This window comes from Lonchura striata, chromosome 16 (assembly GCF_050655825.1).
Source record: "Lonchura striata isolate lonStrDom1 chromosome 16, ASM5065582v1, whole genome shotgun sequence".
Taxonomy (NCBI): domain Eukaryota; kingdom Metazoa; phylum Chordata; class Aves; order Passeriformes; family Estrildidae; genus Lonchura; species Lonchura striata.
Window position 1 is genome coordinate 5,227,060 of NC_140718.1, and position 22,999 is coordinate 5,250,058.

The window sequence follows — 22,999 nt, forward strand, 5'->3', positions numbered from 1 at the left end:
TGTCGCCCCTTCCCGCTTCACAGCGCCGTCCCCTCATTGGTTGCCGCGCCGCCAGCCCCGCCCCGCTGTCGTTGATCTCGCTCCTCATTGGTCGCCGCTTTGAGGGCGCAGAAATGGCGGCGGCGGCGGCGCCGAGCGGCGGCGAACGGTACCGGGAGGGGGGAGGGGAAGCACCGGAGACCCCCCCCCCGGGGAGGGGGGGCACGCCCTGCGCTGGCCACGCCTCTCGCGAGGCTGCCCCGCCCCGATTGGCCCCGCCCCGGTTGACCCCGCCCTTTTCTTCTCCGCAGGGCGGCGGGCGAGGCCGAGCGCGCATGCGCGGAGCTGGAAGGGGGCGTGGCCGAGGCGGGGCGAGGCTCGGGGGTGGCGCCCCCTGGCGGAGGGCGGGAAGGGCGGGGGCAGGGGGGAAATGGCGGGAAAAGGCAGGGGGATGGCGGGAAAAGGGAGAATGGCGGGGAAAAGGGGGGAAATGGCGGGAAAAATGGGGGAAATGGCGGGAAAAGTGGGAGGGAGGAAGAGGAGGAGGAGAGGAAGAGAAAAGAAGAGGAAAATGAGGCAAAAATGGGGGAAAATGGGACAAAAGTGAGGAAAATGGAGGGGGAGGAGGAAGAGGAGGGAGGGGAGGAGGAAGGGAGGAAAAATGGGGGGAAAACGGGGGAAAAAGGGGAAAAAATGGGGAAAAAATGGGGGCAAAAATCGAAATTTGAGAGCGAGGAAGTGGAGGAGGAAGAGGAGGGGGGAAATGAGGGAAAAATGGGAAAAAATGGGGCAAAAATGGGGAAAATTGGAAGCGAGGAAGAGGAGGAGGAAGAGGAAAGGAAAAATGGGGCAAAAATGGGAAAAAATGAGGAAAAAATGGGGAAAAATGGGGCAAAAATGGGGAAAATTGAGAGTGAAGAAGAGGAGGAGGAAGAGGAAAGGAAAAATGGGGCAAAAGTAGGAAAAAATCAGGAAAAACTGGGAAAAAATGGGGCAAAAATGGGGAAAATTGAGAGTGAGGAAGAGGAGGAGGAAGAGGAAAGGAAAAATGGGGCAAAAATGGGAAAAAATGAGGAAAAAATGGGAAGAAATGGGGAAAAAATGGGAAAAAATGATAGTGAGGAAGAGGAGGAAGAGTTGAGGAAGAAAAATGGGGTGAAAAATGGAAAAAATGGGGAAAAATCCAAAAATTCTGGGGAAAATGGGGAGAAAAAGGGGAAAATTGAAAGTGAGGAAGAGGAGGAGGAAGAAGAAAGGAAAAATGGGGCAAAAATGGGGAAAAATGGTGAAAAAATGGGGGAAAATAGGAAAAAAATGAAGAAAATTGAAAGTGAGGAGGAGGAGGAAGAAGGAAGGGAAAATGGGGCAAAAATGGGAAAAAATGAGGAAAAAATGGGAAAAAATGGGTCAAAAAGGAGGAAAATTGAAAGTGAGGAAGAGGAGGAGGAGGAAGAGGAGGAGATGAAGAAATTCGGGGGGAAAAATGAGGAAAAAATGGGGAAAAATGGGGAAAAAAGGGGGAAAATTGAGAGTGAGGAAGATGAGGAGGAAGAGGAAGAGGAGAGGGGGAAAATTGGGGTGAGTAAAGGGAAAATTGGGGAAAAATCTGGGAAATTTGGGAAAAATGAGGAGGAAAAAGGGGGAAAATGGGAAAAATTGGGGGGGAAAAGGAGGAAAATTGAGAGTGAGGAGGAGGAAGAGGAGGAGGAAGAGCCAGACCGAAAAAACCGGAAAAAAACGGGGAAAAATGAGGAAAAAAGGCAAAAAATGACCCAAAAATTGGGCAAAAAATCGAAATTTGAGAGCGAGGAAGAGGAGGAGGAAGATGAGGAGGAAGAAGCAAGCAGGAAAAATGGGAAAAAGCCGGGAAAATTTGAGGGAAAAAGGCAAAAAGTGACCCAAAAATTGGCCAAAAAATCGAAATTTGAGAGTGAGGAAGAGGAGGATGAAGAAGAGGAGGAAGATGAGGAAGATCCACGCAAAAAAACTGGGAAAAAAACAGTAAAAATGGAGGAAAAAAGGCAAAAAATGACCCAAAAATTCACCAAAAAATCGAAATTTGAGAGTGAGGAAGAGGAGGATGAAGAGGATGAGGAAGATGAGGAAGAAGAGGAAGATCCAGGCAGGAAAAATTGGAAAAAAAGGGGGAAAATAGAGGAAAAATCCCAAAAAATGACCCAAAAATTGGGCAAAAAATCCAAATTTGAGAGTGAGGAAGAGGAGGATGAAGATGAGGAGGAAGAAGAGGAAGATCCAGGCAAGAAAAACAGGAAAAAAACAGGAAAAATGGAGGAAAAAAGGCCAAAAGTGACCCAAAAATTGGCCAAAAAATCCAAATTTGAGAGTGAGGAAGAGGAAGATGAAGAAGAGGAGGAAGAAGAGGAAGATCCACTCAGGAAAAATGGGAAAAAACCAGGAAAATTTGAGGAAAAAAGGCCAAAAATGACCCAAAAATCGACCAAAAAATCAAAATTTGAGAGTGAGGAAGAAGAGGAGGAAGAAGAGGAAGATCCACGGAAGAAAAATGGGAAAAAAACAGGAAAAATTGAGGAAAAATCCCAAAAATTGACCAAAAAATCCAAATTTGAGAGTGAGGAAGAGGAGGAGGAAGATGAGGAGGAAGAAGAGGAAGATCCACGGAAGAAAAATGGGAAAAAAACAGGAAAAATTGACGAAAAATCCCAAAAATTGGGCAAAAAATCCAAATTTGAGAGTGAGGAAGAAGAGGAGGAAGAAGAGGAGGAAGAAGAGGAAGATCAAGGCAAGAAAAATGGGAAAAAAAAGGGAAAAATCGAGAAAAAAACCCCAAAAATGACCCAAAAATCGGCCAAAAAATCGAAATTTGAGAGCGAGGAAGAGGAGGAGGAAGAAAAAAACCCCAAAATGGCCCAAAAAGCCCCGAAATTGCCCCAAAAATCGTCGGCGTCGGGTTCGGAGGATTCCGAGGATTTGCCGCTGGCGAAATGGGCGGAAAAACGGCGAAAACGGGAGCGGGAGGAAGAGCGGGGAGGGAGGAAGAGGAAGAGGAAGGAGGAGGAGGAGGAGACCTGGTGGAAGCCCTGGAAGGTGAAAATTTGGGGGAAATTTGGGGGATTTGGGGAAAATTTGGGTTTTTTTAGGGGAAAATTGGGAAAAAATTGGGAAAAAATTGGATTTTTTGGGGGAAAATTGAGGGGAAAAAATGGGGTTTTTGGGGGGAGTTTGGGAAAAATTTGGGAAAAATTTGGATTTTTTTGGGGGGGAAATGTGGGGAAATTGGGATTTTTGGGGGGAAATTTGGGGTTTTTGGGAAAAATGTGGGGAAATTTGGGGTTTTTGGGGGGAAATTTGGGGTTTTTTGGGAAAAATGTGGGGAAATTGGGATTTTTGGGGGAAAATTTGGGTTTTTTTGGGGAAAAATGTGGAAAATCGGGATTTTTTTGGGGGGGAAATGGGGAAATTGGGATTTTTGGGGATAATTGGAGGGAATTTGGGTTTCTTTGGGAAAACTTGGGGAAAATAGGGATTTTTGGGTCAATTTGGGGGGAAATTGGGATTTTTGGGGAGTTTTGGGGAAAATTTGGGGATTTTGGAAAAAAAATTGGATTTTTTGGGGAAAAAATGTGGGGAAATTGTGGATTTTGGGGGGAAAATTGGATGGAATGTGGGGTTTTTTGGGAAGATTTGGGGGGGGTTGGGAAAAATGAGAAAAAAATTGGGGGTTTTTGGGAAATTTGGGTTTTTCTCTGGGGGAAATTGGGAAAAATTTGGAAAAAAATGGGGTTTTTGGGGGAAATTTGGGAAAATTTTGGGGGGATTTTGGGAAAAATTTAGATTTTTTTTGGTAAAAATGTGGGGAAATTGGGATTTTTGGGAAGAAATTTGGATTTTTTTGGGTAAATTTTGGTAAATTGGGATTTTTTGGGGAAAAGATGGAGATTTTTGGGAAAAAAATGTGATGAAATTGGGATTTTTGGGGAAAAAAATTTAGTTTTTTGGGGAGGACAGTGGGAAAATTGGGATTTTGGGGGGAAAATTAGTTTTTTGGGGAAAAAATGGGGAAAATTTTGGGGAAAATTGGGATTTTGGGGAAATTTGGGGGGGTTGGGAGGATTTTTGGGAAAAAATGGGGATTTTTCAGGGACATTTTGGAGGTTTTGGGGGAGAATTTGGAGGTTTTGGGAAAAATTGAAAAAAATTGGGGTTTTTGGGAAATTTTGGGGAGAATTTTTGGGTTTTTGGTAAAATTTGGGGTTTTTTGGGGGGAAATTGGAAAAAATTGGGGGAAAATTGGGGTTTTTTTTTAAAAATTGGGGGAAATTGGGATTTTGGGTCGATTTGGGGGATATTTGTGATTTTTGGGGAGTTTTGGGAAAAAATTGGTGATTTTTGGGGGGAAATTTTTTGGTTTTTGGAAAAATTTGGGGTTTTGGGGAAAAATTTTGAGTTTTTGGGAAAAAATGTGGGGAAATTGGGATTTTTGGTGGATTTTGGGGAAAATCTGGGATTTTTTGAGGGGGGAAATGTGGGATTTTTAGGGAAAAAATTTGGGTTTTTTTGGGGAATTTTGGGGAGGTTTTGGGAGATTTGGGGGAGAATTTTGGGGGGAGTTTTGGGGGGATTTTGGGTAATTTTGGGGGGATTTTGAAGGACTTTGGGGTTAATTTTTGGGGGGGGGATTTTTGAGATTTTGGGGGGAATTTTCCTGCCAAAAAAACCCCCAAATTCCCGCCAAAAAAAAAAGAGTTCCTGCCAAAACCCCTGAATTCCCGCCAAAAAAACCTGGAATTGACGCCAAAAAACCTGAATTCCGACCAAAAAAAACCTTGAATCCCGTAAAAAAACCCCCACCAATTCCTGCCAAAAAACCAACCCGAATTCCCACCAAAAAAACCCGAATTCCACCAAAAAACCCAAATCCCGCCCAAAAAAACATCAAATTCCGCCAAAAAACCCAAATCCCGCCCAAAAAACCCTCAAATTCCTCCAAGAAACCTCAAATTCCACCAAAAAAAACCCAATCCCGCCAAAAAAACCCAAATTCCACCAAAAAACCCTCAAATTCCTCCAAAAAAACCTCAAATTCTACCCAAAAACCCAAATCCCACCCAAAAAACCCCAAATCCCACCCAAAAAAACCCTCAAATTCCTCAAAAAACCCCAAATTCCACCAAAAAACCCCAATCCCGCCAAAAACCCCCAAATTCCCGCCAAAAACCCCCACCAATTCCCGCCTAACCCCTCCGGGGGGGCGTGGCTTGCCGTCAGCCCCGCCCCCCTGAGTCAAGCCCCGCCCCCAGGAGCCGCCGGAAGTGACGCGTCTGAAGCGCTTCCTGCGCGCCGCCGGGGGGCGCCCGAACTTCCGGCGGCTGTTGCGGAAGTGCCGCAGCCGGCGCGAGGCGCGCGAGGCGCTGCGGGGCGCGCTGCGCCAGCTCGGACTGAGGGGTGAGGCGGGTTTGGGGGGATTTGGGGAATTTTGGGAAAATTTGGGGGGGTTTTTGGGGGGAATTTGGGGGGTTTTGGGGATTTTTTGGGGGGTTTTGGGGGGGTTTGGGAATTTTTGGGGATTTTTTGGGGATTTTTGGGGGGTTTTGGGGATTTTTTGGGGGGAATTTGGGGGGTTTTGGGGATTTTTGGGGGGATTTGGGGGAAATTTGGGGGGTCTGGGGGGTCTGGGGGGGTTTGGGAATTTTTGGGGATTTTTTGGGGATTTTTGGGGGGTTTTTGGCGGGAATTTGGGGGGTTTTGGGGGGGATTTTTTGGGGGGGTTTGGGGGGTCTGGGGGGGTTTGGGAATTTTTGAGGATTTTTTGGGGATTTTTGGGGGGATTTGGGGGGGAATTTGGGGGGTTTTGGGGATTTTTTGGGAATTTTTTTGGGGGGTTTGGGGGGGTTTGGGGATTTTGGGGGGGGTTTGGGGGGAATTTGGGGGGTTTAGGGGATTTTTTGGGGGGGTTTGGGGGGTCTGGGGAGGTTTGGGGATTTTTGGGGATTTTTTGGGGATTTTTTGGGGATTTTTGGGGGGGTTTTGGGGCGAATTTGGGGGGTTTTGGGGATTTTTTGGTGGGGTATTGGGGGGGTTTGGGGGGGATTTGGGGGGTCTGGGGGGGTTTGGGAATTTTTGGGGATTTTTTGGGGATTTTTTGGGGGGGTTTTGGGGGGACTTTGGGGGGTTTTGGGGATTTTGGGGGGATTTGGGGGGGTTTGGGGGGATTTGGGGGGTCTGGGGGGGTTTGGGAATTTTTGGGGAATTTTTGGGGATTTTTGGGGGGGGTTTTGGGGGGAATTTGGGGGGTTTTGGGGATTTTTGGGGGGAATTGGGGGGGTTTTGGGGATTTTTGGGGGGAATTTGGGGGGTTTTGGGGATTTTTTGGGAATTTTTGGGGATTTTTTTGGGGGGTTTGGGGGGTTTTGGGATTTTTTGGGGGGGGTTGGGGGGGGTTCAGGGGGGATTTGGGATTTTTTGGGAATTTTTTGGGGGGTTTTGGGGAGATTTGGGATTGTTTGGGAATTTTTGGGGGGGTTTTGGGGGGTTTTTGGATTTTTTTGGGATTTTTTGGGGGGTTTTGAGAGGTTTTGGGGGGAGGTTTGGGGGAATTCTTGCAATTTTGGGGGTTTTTGGGGGGGATTTTTGGGGTGATTTGGGGGGGAATTTTGGGGGATTTGGGGGGGATTTAGGGATTTTTTGGGGGGAATTTTGGGGTCAGGATTTGGGATTTTGGGGAGTTTTGGGGTCAGGATTTGGGGTTATTTCCTGGATTTTGGGGGTTTAGGGTTTTTTGGGGGTTTTTGGGGATTTTGGGTGCAATTTTGGGATTTTTGTTTGGGATTTTAGATGACATTTTGGGGGAATTTAGGTGAAACTTGGGGATTTCGGCTGAAATTTCAGGTAAAATATTGGGATTTTTGGCCAAATTCGGCAGAACTTTGGAATTTTCAGTGGAATCTTCAATGGAATTTTGGGGACTGGGATTCCCAGAGGGACTCGGGTGGATTTTGGGGATTTTTGGCTGAATTTTGGGTCGTTTTTTTGGTTTTTTTAGGCACCCCCTCCCTGGCCCGGTGCCGCCGCCTCGGCCGGCGCCGCGAGGAAAAAGCCGAACTCGCCGCCCTCGACGCCTCCAACATTTTACCCAGTAAAAAAACCCCCAAAAACCACCCAAAATGACCCAAAATTTACCCTTTTTAACCCTTTTTGAGCTGTGGGAATCCCCGAATTTATTAAAAAAAAAATGGCCAAAATCACCCCAAAAATCGACGTAAAATTGTACAAAAACTGCCCAAAAATCAACGTAAAAAATCACCAGAAAATTACCCAAAAATTGCCCCAAAGATCATTGGGAAAATGCCCAAAATCACCCAGAAATCAACCTAAAAATCCCCAAAATCAACCCAAAAATCACCAGAAAATTACCCAAAAATTGCCCCAAAGATCATTGGGAAAATGCCCAAAATCACCCAGAAATCAACCTAAAAATCCCCAAAATCACCCAAAAAAATCACCATAAAATTACCCAAAAATTGCCGGAAAATCAACGTAAAAATCCCTGAAAAAACACACCAAAAAATCACATCAAAATCACCCAAAAAACGTCAAAAATTACGCCAAAAAATTGGCCCAAAATTGCTGTGAAAATCCCCAAAAATCACCAGAAAAATACCCAAAAATTGTCCTAAAATCACTGCAAAAATCCCCAAAATCACCCAAAAAAACACCCAAAATACCCCAAAATTTCTCCTTTTTAACCCTTCCCTTCTTTGTGGAAACCCCCAAAATTATTAAAAAAAAATATAGCCAAAATCACCCAAAAAATCACCGTAAAATTACCCAAAAATTGCCCAAAAATCAGTGTAAAAATCCCTAAAAAACCCACCAAAAAATCACATCAAAATCACCCAAAAACCTCCAAAATTACCCCAAAAAATTGTCCCAGAATTGCCGCAAAAATCGCCCCAAAATCACCAAAAAATCACCCAAAAATCTCTAAAATTACCCCCAAAAATTGCCAAAAAATCGCTGTGAAAATCCCCAAAATCAGCCAAAAATCACCCCAAAAATAACCACAAAATTACCCAAAAATTATCAAAAATTGCCCAAAAATTGACGTAAAAATCCCCCCCAAAAAATCACATCAAAATCACCCAAAAAACTTCCAAAATTATGTCAAAAAATTGTCCCAAAATTGATGTGAAAATCCCCAAAATCACCCAAAAATCACCAGAAAAATACCCAAAAATTGCCCCAAAATTGCTGTGAAAACTCTGAAAATCGCCACAAAATCAACCCAAAAATCTCCAAAATTACCCGAAAAAATTGCTCCAAAATCACCCAAAAAATTACCAAAAAATTACCCAAAAATTACCCAAAAATCGACCTAAAAATCCCCCAAAATTACCATAAAAACACCAAAAAATTGCTGTAAAAACCCCAAATTAGCTGAAAAATCACCCAAAAATCAACCCAAAATCACCCCAAAATTACCCAAAAATTGCCCAAAAAATCAATGTAAAAATCCCCAAAAAATCAATGTAAAAATCCCCAAAAATCGCTGTAAAAACCCCAAATTTTCCCAAATTTCCCCAAATTTTCCCCTTTAATTTAATTTTTTTTTTCCCAGCTCGATCCCGCCGCAGAAACGCCGAAAATGCCCCAAAATCGCCGCCCCTCCCCCCCCCGGATTGGTCGCGGCTCCGCGGCGTCGTCAGCTCCGACAGCGAGTGAAGAATTCCCAAAATTTGTTTTTGGGGAAAATTCTCGGACTTTTGGGTTTTTTTGGGACTCGGGGGGTTGTGATGGTTCAATTCAGGAAAAAAAACCGGAAAAAAAAGTTAAAAATCGTCAAAAATTGCAATGAAAATGCTTAAAATGGATGAAAAAAATGCCCAAAATCACCCCAAAAACAGCCCTGAAAATTGGGGTAAAAATGGCCAAAATCAACCCAAAAAAATGCGCAGAATTGTCACGAAATCAACCAAAAAATCGCCCCAAAAATCGATGTAAAAATCCTCAAATTCAACCAAAAAATCAGCCCAAAATCGCTCCAAAAATCCCTAAAATCGCCCCCAAAAAATCGCTTTAAAAATCCCCAAATTCACCCAAAAATCACCCAAAAAAATCAACTTAAAAATCACCCAAAAATCCCCAAAGTCACCCCAAAAATCACTTTAAAAATCCCCAAATTCCCCCAAAAATCAGCCCAAAAATCACCCAAAAAAATCCCCAAAGTCACCCAAAAAATCGCTTTAAAAATCCCCAAATTCACCCAAAAAATCAGCCCAAAATCACTCCAAAAAATCACCAACAATCAGCCCAAAATCACCCCCAAAAATCCCTAAAATCACCCCAAAAATCGCTTTAAAAATCCCCAAATTCACCCAAAAAATCAGCTCAAAATCACTCAAAAAAACCTCCTAAAATTACCCCAAAAATAGCCAAATTTACCACAAAATTACCAAAAAAAAATTACCCCAAAAATCACTAAAAATGCCCCAAATCACCCCAAAATTTGCTGCAAAATCACCCAAAAAATCCCCAAGATCCACCCTAAAATTGCCCAAAATCAACCCAAAAAGTGCCCCAAAATTACCCAAAAATTGTCCCAAAATCACCCAAAAAATCACTTTAAAAATCCCCAAATTCACCCAAAAAAATCACCAAAAAATCAGCCCAAAATCACCTAAAAAATCAATGTACGACTTCCAAAAATCAATGTAAAAATCACCCAAATACCCCCAAAATCACCCAAAAATCAACGTAAAAATCACCCAAAAATCAACGTAAAAATCACCCAAAAATTGATGTAAAAATCACTCTAAAATCACCCAAAAATCACCCAAAAATCCCCAAAAAATCACCAAAAAATCCACCTAAAAATCACTGAAAAATCAACATAGAAATCCCAAAAATCACCAGAAAATCAATGTACAAGTCCCAAAAATCACCAAAAAATCCCCAAAAAAATCAATGTAAAAATCCCAGAAATCACCGAAAAAATCAACCGAAAAATCACCAAAAAATCCCCAAAATCACCAAAAAATCAATGTAAAATGCCCAAAAATCACCCCAAATTCCCCAAAAAAATCAATGTAAAAATCACCAAAATCCCTCAAAAATCACCCAAAAATCAACGTAAAAGTCCCAAAAATCACCAAATCACCATAAAACTCCCAAAAATCACTAAAAAAATCAATGTACAAATCCCAAAAATCACCCAAAAATCCCAAAAATCACCCAAAAAATCAACCTAAAACTAAAAATCACCCAAAAATCCAATAAAGTCATCCAAAAATCAACATAGAAATCCCCAAAATCACCAAAAAATCACTGAAAAAAATCCCCCAAAAATCCACATAAAAATCACCCAAAAAAGCCCCAAAATCACCCAAAAAATGAACCCATAAATCACCCAAAAATCAACGTACAACACTCAAAAATCACCCAAAATTCCCCAAAAAATCAATGTAAAAATCACCCAAAAAATCCCCCAAAAATCCACCTAAAAATCACCCAAAAAAATCCCCAAAATCACCCAAAAAATCACTGGAAAATCAACGTAAAAATCACCCAAAAAATCCCCAAAATCCCCCAAAAATGAACCCATAAATCACCCAAAAATCAACGTACAACACTCAGAAATCACCCCAAATTCCCCAAAAAATCAATGTAAAAATCACCCAAAAAATTCCCTAAAAATCACCAAAAATCACCCAAAAAAATCCCCTAAATCGCCCAAAACTCACCCAAAAATCCACCTAAAAATCGCCCCAAAAATCCCCAAAATCACCCAAAAATCAACCAAAAAATCAATGTAAAAATCCCCCAAATCACCCAAAAACCCACCTAAAAATCACCAAAAAACCCACCTAAAAATCACCAAAAAATCCCTAAAATCACCCAAAAATCAAGCTAAAAAACCCTAAAATCACCTAAAAATCACTGAAAAAATCCCCCAAAAATCAACATAAAACTCCCAAAAATCCCCCAAAAATCAACGTACAACTCCCAAAAATCCCCCAAAAATCAATGTACAGGTCCCAAAAATCCCCCAAAAATCAATGTACAGGTCCCAAAAATCAATGTACAAGTCCCAAAAATCCCCCAAAAATCAATGTACAGGTCCCAAAAATCACCGAAAATTCAATGTACAGGTCCCAAAAATCCCCCAAAAATCAATGTACAGGTCCCAAAAATCACCGTAAAATGGCCCAAAATGACCCAAAATGCCCCAAAACGACACGGGCTGTTCGAACCTTTATTTGATTGAGTTTTTGATGAATTTTGGGAGTTTCTGGTCAGGTTTTGGGGGCGGGAACAGGTCGCGACCAAAAATCCCCAAAAATCCACCAAAAAATCACCCAAAAAATCCCCAAAATCACCCAAAAAATCCCTGAAAAATCCACCTAAAAATCACCCAAAAATCAACATAGAAATCCCAAAAATCACCCAAAAATCCACCTAAAAATCACCCAAAAAATCCCCAAAATCACCCAAAAAATCCCCCAAATCACCCAAAACTCACCCCAAAATCCACCTAAAAATCGCCCCAAAAATCCCTAAAATCACCCAAAAATCCACATAAAAATTGCCCAAAAATCCATGTAAAACACCCAAAAATCACCCAAAAATCACCCAAAAAATCAATGTACAACTCCCAAAAATCACTGAAAAATCAATGTACAGGTCCCAAAAATCCCCCAAAAATCAACGTACAAGTCCCAAAAATCCCCCAAAAATCAATGTACAGGTCCCAAAAATCCCCCAAAAATCAATGTACAGGTCCCAAAAATCACCGAAAATTCAACGTACAACTCCGTAAAATGGCCCAAAATGGCCCAAAATGCCCCAAAACGACACGGGCTGTTCGAACCTTTATTTGATTGAGTTTTTGATGAATTTTGGGAGTTTCTGGTCAGGTTTTGGGGGCGGGAACAGGTCGCGACCAAAAATCCCCCAAAATCCACCAAAAAATCACCCAAAAAATCCCCAAAATCACCCCAAAAATCCCTGAAAAATCCACCAAAAAATCACCCAAAAAATCCCCAAAATCACCCAAAAAATCACTGAAAAATCCACCTAAAAATCACCCAAAAATCAACATAGAAATCCCAAAAATCACCCAAAAATCCACCTAAAAATCACCCAAAAAATTCCCTAAAAATCACCCAAAAAATCCCCCAAATCGCCCAAAACTCACCCAAAAATCCACCTAAAAATCGCCCCAAAAATCCCTAAAATCACCCAAAAATCCACATAAAAATTGCCCAAAAATCCATGTAAAACACCCAAAAATCACCCAAAAATCACCCAAAAAATCAATGTACAGGTCCCAAAAATCACTGAAAAATCAATGTACAGGCCCCAAAAATCACCGAAAATTCAACGTACAACTCCATAAAATGGCCCAAAATGGCCCAAAATGCCCCAAAACGACAGGGGCTGTTCGAACCTTTATTTGATTGAGTTTTTGATGAATTTTGGGAGTTTCTGGTCAGGTTTTGGGGGCGGGAACAGGTCGCGGCCGGTTCTCAGGATTTGCTCCTCCAGCCGCTTGTGGCGCTTCATGTCGGACAGGACCTTGTCGAGGCGCGCCTCGCGCTTCTGGCCGCGCGCCGGCGGCGCTGGCGAGGGAAAAAGAGAAATTAGCCCAAAATCGACCGAAATTAGCCCAAAATCGACCGAAATTAGCCCCAAAATCGACCGAAATTAGCCCGAAATTAGCCCCAAAATCGACCGAAATTAGCCCCAAAATCGACCGAAATTAGCCCCAAAATCGACTGAAATTAGCCCGAAATTAGCCTGAAATTAGCCCCAAAATCGACCGAAATTAGCCCCAAAATCGACCGAAATGAGCCCCAAAATCGACTGAAATTAGCCCCAAAATCGACCGAAATTAGCCCGAAATTAGCCCCAAAATCGACCTAAATTAGCCCCAAAATCGAGGGGAAAATTGGCAAATTTAGCCCAAAAATCGTGGTGAAAATCGGCAAAAAATCACCCGAAATTAGCCCCAAAATCGAGGTGAAAAGCGGCAAAAATTCACCTGAAATTAGCCCCAAAATCGAGGGGAAAATCGGCAAAAAATCACCCGAAATTAGCCCAAAATCGAGGGGAAAATGGACCGAAATTAACCCGAAATTAGCCCAAAAATCGAGGTGAAAATGGACCAAAATTAACCCGAAATTAGCCCAAAAATCGAGGTGAAAATTGGCAAAAAAATCACCCAAAAATCGCGGTGAAAATCGGCAAAAATTAACCCGAAATTAGCCCGAAAATCGCAGTGAAAATGGACCGAAATTAGCCCGAAATTAGCCCGAAAATCGACCGAAATTAGCCCGAAAATCGAGGTGAAAATTGGCAAAAATTAACCCGAAATTAGCCCGAAAATCGAGGTGAAAATCGGCAAAAAATCACCCAAAAATCGCGGTGAAAATCGCCCAAATTAGCCCAAAAAATGCTGTGAAAATGCCCAAAATTCCCCCAAAAATCGCAGTGAAATGCCCCAAGATCAGCCCAAAAATCACTTCAAAAACCCTGAAAATATCCCCAAAAAACCCCAAAATTTCCCAAAAACCACCCCAATAAATCGCCAAAAATCACCCCAAAAATTGCCACCAAAAATCCCCAAATTCCCCCCCAAAATCCCCCCAAAATTCCCCAAAAATCCCCTAAAATCCCCAAAAATCCCAGAATCTCCCCAAAATTTCCCAAAATCCCCAAAAATCATCTCGAGACACCCCAAAAATTGCCCCAAAATTCCCCAAAAATCCCCCAAAATCCGCAAAAAATCCCCAAAAATCCCAGAATCTCCCCAAAATCCCCAAAAATCATCTCGAGAACCCCCAAAAATTGCCCCAAAATCCCCCAAAAATCCCCCAAAATCCCCCCAAAAATCCCCTAAAATCCCCAAAAAATCCCCAAAAATCCCAGAATCTCCCCAAAACTTCCCAAAATCCCCAAAAATATCCCCAAAAATCATCTCAAGAAACCCCAAAAATCGCCCCAAAAATCCCCCAAAATCCGAAAAAAATCCCCAAAAATCTCAGAATCTCCCCAAAATTTCCCCAAATCCCCAAAAATCATCTCGAGAACACCCAAAAATTGCCCTAAAAACCCCCAAAAATCCCCTAAAATCCCCCAAAAAATCCCCAAAAATCCCCAAATCTCCCCAAAATTTCCCCAAAATCCCCAAAAATATCCCCAAAAATCCCTCAAAAATCCCCCAAAAATCCGCTAAAAACCCCCAAAATCCCCAAAAATCCCAGAATCTCCCCAAAATTTCCCCAAATCCCCAAAAATATCCCCAAAAATCATCTTGAGAAACCCCAAAAATCCCCCCAAAAAATCCCCAAAAAATCCCCAAAAAATCCCCCAAATCTCCCCAAATTTCCCCCAAAAATATCCCCAAAAATCATCTCAAGAAACCCCAAAAATCGCCCCAAAATTCCCCAAAAATCCCCCAAAATCCTCAAAAAATCCCAAAAAATCCCCAAAAATCCCAGAATCTCCCCAAAATTTCCCAAAATCCCCAAAAATCATCTCGAGAAACCCCAAAAATTGCCCCAAAATTCCCCAAAAACCCCCTAAAATCCCCAAAAAATCCCCAAAAATCCCAGAATCTCCCCAAAATTTCCCCAAATCCCCAAAAACATCCCCAAAAATCATCTTGAGAAACCCCAAAAATCGCCCCAAAATTCCCCAAAAATCCCCAAAAATCCCCAAAAATCCCAGAATCTCCCCAAAATTTCCCAAAGTCCCCAAAAATCCCCAAATCTCCCCAAAATTTCCCCAAATCCCCAAAAACATCCCCAAAAATCATCTCGAGAAACCCCAAAAATCCCTCAAAAATCCCCCAAAAATCCCCTAAAAACCCCCAAAATCCCCCCAAAAAACCCCCTAAAATCCTCAAAAAATCCCCAAAAATCCCAGAATCTCCCCAAAATTTCCCAAAATCCCCAAAAATCATCTCGAGAAACCCCAAAAATCGCCCCAAAAATCCCCAAAATCCCCCAAATCCCCCCAAAAATATTCCCAAAAATCATCTCAAGAAACCCCAAAAATTGCCCCAAAATTCCCCAAAAATCCCCCAAAACCCCCCCAAAATTCCCCAAAAAATCCCCTAAAATCCTCAAAAAATCCCCCAAAATCTCAGAATCTCCCCAAAATTTCCCCAAATCCCCAAAAATCATCTCGAGAACCCCCAAAAATTGCCCTAAAAACCCCCAAAAATCCCCTAAAATCCCCCAAAAAATCCCCAAAAATCCCCAAATCTCCCCAAAATTTCCCCAAAATCCCCAAAAATATCCCCAAAAATCCCTCAAAAATCCCCCAAAAATCCCCTAAAATCCCCCAAAACCCCCCCAAAAATCCCCCAAAATCCCAGAATTTCCCCCAAAAATCATCTCGAGAAACCCCAAAAATCCCCCCTAAAAATCCCCTAAAATCCCCCAAAACCCCCCCAAAAATCCCCAAAAATCCCCCAAAACCCCCCAAAATCCCCCCAAAAATCCCCTAAAACCCCCCAAAATTCCCCAAAACCCCCCCAAAATTCCCCAAAAAATCCCCAAAAATCTCTCAATCTCCCCAAAATTTCCCCAAATCCCCAAAAACATCCCCAAAAATCCCCAAAAAATCCACAAAAATCCCCCAAAAATCCCCCAAAACCCCCCCAAAAATCCCCAAAAATCCCCCCAAATTCCCCCAAATTCCCCAAAACTCCCCAAAACCCCCCAAAATTTCCCAAATTTGGGTTTTTTTTGTACCTGGGCCGCGGCGCCGGTCGATGAGGGCGGGGTTGGGGGGGAGGGGCTCGTCGTCAAAATCGAATTCCGTGGGCGGGGGAGGCCTGGAAAAATCCCAAAATTTTGGGGTCAAATCCCGCAAAATCGGGCCAAAAATTCCTTTGGGGAATTTTGGGAGAAATTTTGGGATCCTAAAAAGCAAAAATTTGGGAATTTTGGGTTGAATTCCTGGGGTTTTTGGTGGAAAATTCCAGGATTTTTGTTGGATTTGAACCCAAATTTCGAATGAAAATCAAAATTTTCCTCGGTTGCACCAAAATGTTGAAAAATTCCCCCAAAATTTCTCCCAAATTTTTCGGAAATCCCAAAAATTCATCCAAAATCCTCAATTTTCAGTCAGAAATGGCCCCAAAATCGCTCAAATTTCATCCCAAAATTCCTCCAAATCCCAAAAAGTTCATCCCAAATTAATCCTAAATCCCCAAAATCCATCCGAAATCCCCCAAAATCCACCTGAAATATCCCAAAATCCTTCATAAATCCCCCAAAATCTATTCTAAATCCATCCTAAAATCCTCCAAAATCCGTCCAAAATCCATCCCAAATCTCCAAAAATCCATCCTATATTTCCCAAAATCCATCCTAAATCCATTCTAAACCTCCCAAAATCCATCCGAAATCCACCCAAAATCCCCCAAAATCCACCCAAAATCCATCCTAAATCCATCCCAAACCTTCCAAAATTCATCCTAAACCTTCCAAAATCCACCCGAAATCCACCAAAAATCCCCCAAAATCCACCCGAAATCCCCCAAAATCCACCCGAAATCTCCCAAAATCCATCAGAAATGGCCCAAAATCCATCTAAAACCTCCCAAAATCCATCCTAAATCCATCCCAAGTCTCCAAAAATCCATCCTATTCTTGCCAAAATCCATCCTAAACCTCCCAAAATCCATTCTAAACCTTCCAAAATCCTTCCAAAATCCATCCCAAACCTTCCAAAATCCATCCTAAATCCCCCAAAATCCATCCTAAATCTATCCTAAATCCACCCAAAATCCATCCCAAACCTTCCAAAATCCATCCTAAACCTTCCTAAATCTCATTCCAAACCTTCTCAAAACTCCTAAAATCCATCCTAAATCCATCCTAAATCTCCCAAAATCCATCCCAAACCTTCCTGAACCTTCCAAAATCCATCCGAAACCTTCCAAAATCCATCCTAAATCTCCCAAAAATCCATCCCAAATTTCCAAAAATCCATCCTAAACCTCCCAAAATCCATCCCAAACCTCCCAAAATCCATCCTAAATCCATCCCAAACCTTCCTAAATCCATCCCAAACCTCCCAAAATCCATCCAAAATCCATCCCAAACCTTCCAAAATCCATCCTAAACCTTCCTAAATCTCATTCCAAACCTTCTCAAAACTCCCAAAATCCATCCGAAATCCATCCTAAATCTCCCAAAATCCATCCCAAACCTCCCAAAATCCATCCCAAACCTTCCAAAATCCATCCTAAATCTCCCAAAAATCCATCCCAAACCTCCCAAAATCCTCAACTTTCCCCCTAAAATCGCTCCAAAAATCCCCCAAAAATCGCCAAAAAACCCCCCAAACCCCCCGTTTTTTTTCCCAAAAACCCCGTTTTTTTCCCAAAACCCCCGTTTTTCGGCCCAGAATTCACTTTTGCTCCGGGGGGTGCTGCGGGGGGCTCCCCGCGGGGTCCCCGCCGTCCTCGGGGTCGCTGGGGGGCTCGGGGGGGGTGGGCGGGCGGCGGGGGAGGGGCGGGCGGCGCAGGGGGAGGGTCCCGAAATCCCCCAAAATCCACCCAAAATCCCCCAAAATCCACCCGAAATCCCCCAAAATCCACCCGAAACCTCCCTAAATCCATCCTAAATCTCCCAAAATCCATCCCAAACCTCCCAAAATCCATCCTAAACCTTCCTAAATCTCATTCCAAACCTCCCCCAAAATCCATCCCAAACCTTCCAAAATCCATCCTAAACTTTCCAAAATCCATCCCAAACCTTCCAAAATCCATCCTAACCCTTTCTAAATCGATCCTAAACCTTCCAAAATTCATCCTAAACCTCCTAAAAATCCATCCCAAACCTTCCAAAATCCATCCCAAACCTTCCAAAATCCATCCAAAATCTCCCAAAAATCCATCCCAAACCTCCCAAAATCCATCCCAAACCTCCCGAAATCCATCCCAAACCTTCCAAAATCCATCCTAAACGTTCCTAAATCGATTCTAAACCTTCCAAAATCCATCCTAAATCTCCCAAAAATCCATCCCAAATTTCCAAAAATCCATCCCAAACCTCCCAAAATCCATCCCAAACCTTCCAAAATCCATCCTAAATCCATCCTAAATCCATCCTAAACCTTCCAAAATCCATCCTAAATCTATCCTAAATGCCCCAAAATCCTTCCAAAATCCATCCTAAACCTTCCAAAATCCATCCTAAATCCACCCAAAATCCATTCTAAACCTCCCAAAATTCATCCTAAACCTTTCTAAATCCATCCCAAACCTCCCAAAATCCATCCTAAACCTCCCGAAATCCATCCGAAACCTTCCAAAATCCATCCAAAATCCATCCAAAATCTCCCAAAAATCCATCTGAAACCTTCCTAAAACCATCCGAAACCTTCTAAAATCCATCCCAAACCTCCCAAAATCCATCCCAAACCTCCCAAAATCCTCAACTTTCCCCCTAAAATCGCTCCAAAAATCCCCAAAAAATCGCCATAAAATCACTAAAAATCCCCCTAAAACCCCCAAAAAACCCCCCAAAAACCCCGTTTTTTTTCCCAAAACCCCCGTTTTTCCCCCCAGAATTCACTTTTGCTCCGGGGGGTGCTGCGGGGGGCTCCCCGCGGGGTCCCCGCCGTCCTCGGGGTCGCTGGGGGGCTCGGGGGGGGTGGGCGGGCGGCGGGGGAGGGGCGGGCGGCGCAGGGGGAGGGTCCCGGCGCGGGCGATCTCCTCGAAGAGGCGCCGGATTTCGGGGGGATTCGGGGTCCAGCCCCCGGGGGGCTCCGCTCCCTCCTCCTCCTCCTCGCTCCAGGGCACCCCCCACTCCTCCTCTGCAGGGTTTGGGGCGAATTCCGGCGGTTTTGGGGCGAATTCCGGCGGTTTTGGGGCGAATTCCGGCGGTTTTGGGGCGAATTCTGGCGGGTTTGGGGTTTCTGTGGGGGGGGAGGGGGGAGGGGCAGGGGGGAGGGGGGAGGGGGGGAGGACATGGGGGCTGGGGGGTTTGGGGGGAAAGGAGGGGGATTTGGGAAAATTGGGGAAAATGGGGGGAAATGGGGGAAAATTGGGAAAATGGAGAAAAATGGGAGAAAAATGGGAGAAAAATCGGGAAAAAATTGAGAAAAATGGGAGAAATTGGGAAAAAATTGAGAAAAATAGGGGAAAATGGGGAAAAATGGGAGAAAAATGGGGAAAAAATTGAGAAAAATGGGAAAAATTGGAGGAAAATGGGGGAAAAATTGGAAAAAATTGAGAAAAATGGGGGAAAATGGGGAAAAATTGAGAAAAATGGGAAAAATTGGAGGAAAATGGGGGAAATGGAGAAAAATGGAGAAAAATGGGGAAAAATGGAGAAAAATGGGGAAAAATTGGGAAAAAATTGAGAAAAATTGGGAAAATGGAGAAAAATGGGGAAAAATTGGGAAAAAATTGAGAAAAATGGGGGAAAATGGGGAAAAATGGGAGAAATTGGAGAAAAATGGGGAAAAATTGGGAAAAAATTGAGAAAAATCGGAGAAATTGGAGAAAAATGGGGGAAAATGGGGGAAATGGGGAAAATTGGGGAATGGGGGGAAAATGGGGAAACGAGGGGGATTTGGGAAAAATGGGGGGAAATGGGGGAAAAATGGGGAAAATTGGAGAAAAATTGGGAAAATGGGAGAGATGGCAAAAATTGGGGGAAATTTGGGTGGAAATGGGGGGGGAAATGGGAAAAATGGAGAAAAATCAGGAAAATGGGGAAAAAATTGAGGAAAATGGGAGAAATTGGAAAAAATTGAGAAAAATGGGGGGAAATGGGGAAAATTGGGAAAATGGGAGAAATTGGAGAAAAATGGGGAAAAATTGGGAAAAAATTGAGAAAAATGGGGGAAAATGGGGAAAAGTGGGGGGAAATGGGGAAAACTGGGGGAAATGGGGAAAATTGGGGGGAAATGGGGGGAAAAATGGGGAAAAATTGGGAAAATGGGAGAGATTGGAGAAAAATGGGGAAAAATTGGGAAAAAATTGAGAAAATGGGAGAAATTGGGGAAAAGTGGGGGGAAATGGGGAAAACTGGGGGAAATGGGGAAAATTGGGGGGAAATGGGGGAAAAATGGGGAAAAATTGGGAAAATGGGAGAAATTGGAGGAAAATGGGGAAAAATTGGAAAAAATAGAGAAAAATGGGAGAAATTGGCAAAAAATGGGGAAAAAATTGGAAAAAATTGAGAAAAATGGGAGAAATTGGAGAAAATGGGGAAAAAATTGGAAAAAATTGAGAAAAATGGGAGAAATTGGAGAAAAATGGGGGGAAAATGGGGAAAAATGGGGGAAATGGGGAAAATAGGAAAAATATGGGGAAAAAATGAGGAAAAAATGTGGGAAAATGGGAATATATGAGGAAAAAATGGGAAAAATTGGGAGAATAAATGGGAAAATTGGGGAACATGGGGGGAAATTGCGGAAAAAAGCGGGAAAATTGGAGAAAATGGGGAAAATTGGGGGGAATTGCGGGGGAAAATGGGAAAATATGGGGAAAAATTGGGAGGAAATTGAGAAAAATGGGGAAAATTTTTGGGGAAAGAGAAAAATCGGGAAAAATCGGTGTTTTGGGGAGAAAATTGGGAAAATATGGGGGAATTTGGGAAAAACAAGGAAAAATTGGGGGAAATTGTGAAAAAAATTGTGGGAATTTGGGAGAAATGAGGAAAAATTGGGGAAATTTTGGAAATATTGGGCGGCAAAAGAGAGGAAAAGAGGAAATAAAAGGGAAAAAAATGATAAATTTTAGAATGTGAGGGAAGGATTGGCATGGGAGAATCCCAGTTTGATCCCAGCTCCATCCCAGTTTGATCCCAGCTCCATCCCAGTTTGATCCCAGTTTAATCCCAGTTTGAACCCAGTTTAATCCCAGCTCCATCCCAGTTCCATCCCAGTTTGATCCCAGTTTGATCCCAGTTTAATCCCAGCTCCATCCCAGTTTGATCCCAGCTCCATCCCAGTTTGATCCCAGTTCCATCCCAGTTTGATCCCAGTTTAATCCCAGTTCCATCCAAGTTTGATCCCAGCTCCATCCCAGTTTGATCCCAGCTCCATCCCAGTTTAATCCCAGCTCCATCCCAGCTCCATCCCAGTTCAATCCCAGCTCCATCCCAGTTTGATCCCAGCTCCATCCCAGTTCGATCCCAGCTCCATCCCAGTTCAATCCCAGCTCCATCCCATTTCCATCCCAGTTTGATCCCAGTTTAATCCCAGCTCCATCCCAGTTCCATCCCAGTTTGATCCCAGTTTGATCCCAGTTTAATCCCAGCTCCATCCCAGTTTGATCCCAGCTCCATCCCAGTTTGATCCCAGTTCCATCCCAGTTTGATCCCAGTTTAATCCCAGTTCCATCCAAGTTTGATCCCAGCTCCATCCCAGTTTAATCCCAGCTCCATCCCAGTTTAATCCCAGTTCCATCCCAGTTTAATCCCAGCTCCATCCCAGTTTGATCCCAGCTCCATCCCAGTTTGATCCCAGTTTAATCCCAGTTCGATCCCAGTTCCATCCCAGTTTAATCCCAGCTCCATCCCAGTTTAATCCCAGTTCGATCCCAGTTTAATCCCAGTTCCATCCCAGTTTGATCCCAGTTCAATCCCAGTTTGATCCCAGCTCCATCCCAGTTTGATCCCAGTTCGATCCCAGCTCAATCCCACTTCAATCCCAGTTTGATCCCAGTTCAATCCCAGCTCCATCCCAGTTCAATCCCAGTTCCATCCCAGTTTAATCCCAGCTCCATCCCAGTTCCATCCCAGCTCCATCCCAGTTCCATCCCAGCTCCATCCCAGTTTAATCCCAGTTCGATCCCAGCTCCATCCCAGTTTGATCCCAGTTTAATCCCAGTTCGATCCCAGTTCCATCCCAGTTTAATCCCAGCTCCATCCCAGTTTAATCCCAGTTCGATCCCAGTTTAATCCCAGTTCCATCCCAGTTTGATCCCAGTTCAATCCCAGTTTGATCCCAGCTCCATCCCAGTTTGATCCCAGTTCGATCCCAGCTCAATCCCACTTCAATCCCAGTTTGATCCCAGTTCAATCCCAGCTCCATCCCAGTTCAATCCCAGTTCCATCCCAGTTTAATCCCAGCTCCATCCCAGTTCAATCCCAGTTCCATCCCAGTTTGATCCCAGTTTAATCCCAGCTCCATCCCAGTTTAATCCCAGTTCGATCCCAGTTCCATCCCAGTTTAATCCCAGATCCATCCCAGTTTGATCCCAGCTCCATCCCAGTTTGATCCCAGTTTAATCCCAGTTCCATCCCAGTTTAATCCCAGTTCCATCCCAGTTTGATCCCAGCTCCATCCCAGTTTGATCCCAGTTCAATCCCAGTTCCATCCCAGTTCGATCCCAGTTTGATCCCAGTTCAATCCCAGCTCCATCCCAGTTTGATCCCAGCTCCATCCCAGTTTGATCCCAGTTCAATCCCACTTCAATCCCAGTTTGATCCCAGTTTGATCCCAGTTCAATCCCAGTTTAATCCCAGTTCAATCCCAGTTCAATCCCAGTTCCATCCCAGTTTGATCCCAGTTTGATCCCAGCTCCATCCCAGTTTAATCCCAGTTCCATCCCAGTTCAATCCCAGTTTGATCCCAGTTCAATCCCAGCTCCATCCCAGTTTGATCCCAGTTCAATCCCAGCGCTTTATTTCTTTATTTCTTTCCCTCAGGGCCTCACCCGCCATTCCCCCCCCCCCCCCCTCACGCCGCCATCTTGCCCCGTGACGTCACCGCCCCCTCCCCACCAATTCCCTTCCGTCCCCGCCGCCCCCGGGACCCCCGCGGCCCCCGGGACCCCTCCGGGCCTCGCTCACCGAGCCCCGACCTTCCCCGAAGGCCTCCGGGAGGGCTCCGGAGCGGCGGGGCCGAGCCCGAGCCCTCACTCAGCTCCCCGCCGCCATCTTGGCCGCGCTCCCGCCCTTTTCGCGCCGCGCTCTTCCTTTCCCGCGGGACTACACCTCCCATCAACCCCCGCGCCCCAAGCGGAAGTAGGGCGGGATTTCATCGCCGCCGGCCAATCAGCGAAGAG

General features: G+C 43.9%; 2 protein-coding genes across 2 annotated transcripts; one reads left to right on the top strand and one right to left on the bottom strand.

Moving 5' to 3' along the window:
- Window positions 1–42: 42 nt before the first annotated feature.
- Window positions 43–10,549, top strand: HIRIP3 (HIRA interacting protein 3). Its single transcript, XM_085593571.1, has 5 exons — window positions 43–148; window positions 291–3,045; window positions 5,259–5,403; window positions 7,001–7,093; window positions 8,576–10,549. Exons 1-5 carry the CDS (start codon window positions 114–116, stop codon window positions 8,677–8,679), a joined length of 3,132 nt encoding a protein of 1,043 aa, XP_085449697.1. The 5' UTR covers window positions 43–113; the 3' UTR covers window positions 8,680–10,549.
- Window positions 10,550–12,391: 1,842 nt separating this feature from the next.
- Window positions 12,392–22,935, bottom strand: PAGR1 (PAXIP1 associated glutamate rich protein 1). Its single transcript, XM_085593504.1, has 6 exons — window positions 22,785–22,935; window positions 18,552–18,894; window positions 18,261–18,339; window positions 17,387–17,583; window positions 15,717–15,799; window positions 12,392–12,575 (listed from the first exon to the last, which is right to left on the bottom strand). Exons 1-6 carry the CDS (start codon window positions 22,933–22,935, stop codon window positions 12,406–12,408), a joined length of 1,023 nt encoding a protein of 340 aa, XP_085449630.1. The 3' UTR covers window positions 12,392–12,405.
- Window positions 22,936–22,999: the final 64 nt, after the last annotated feature.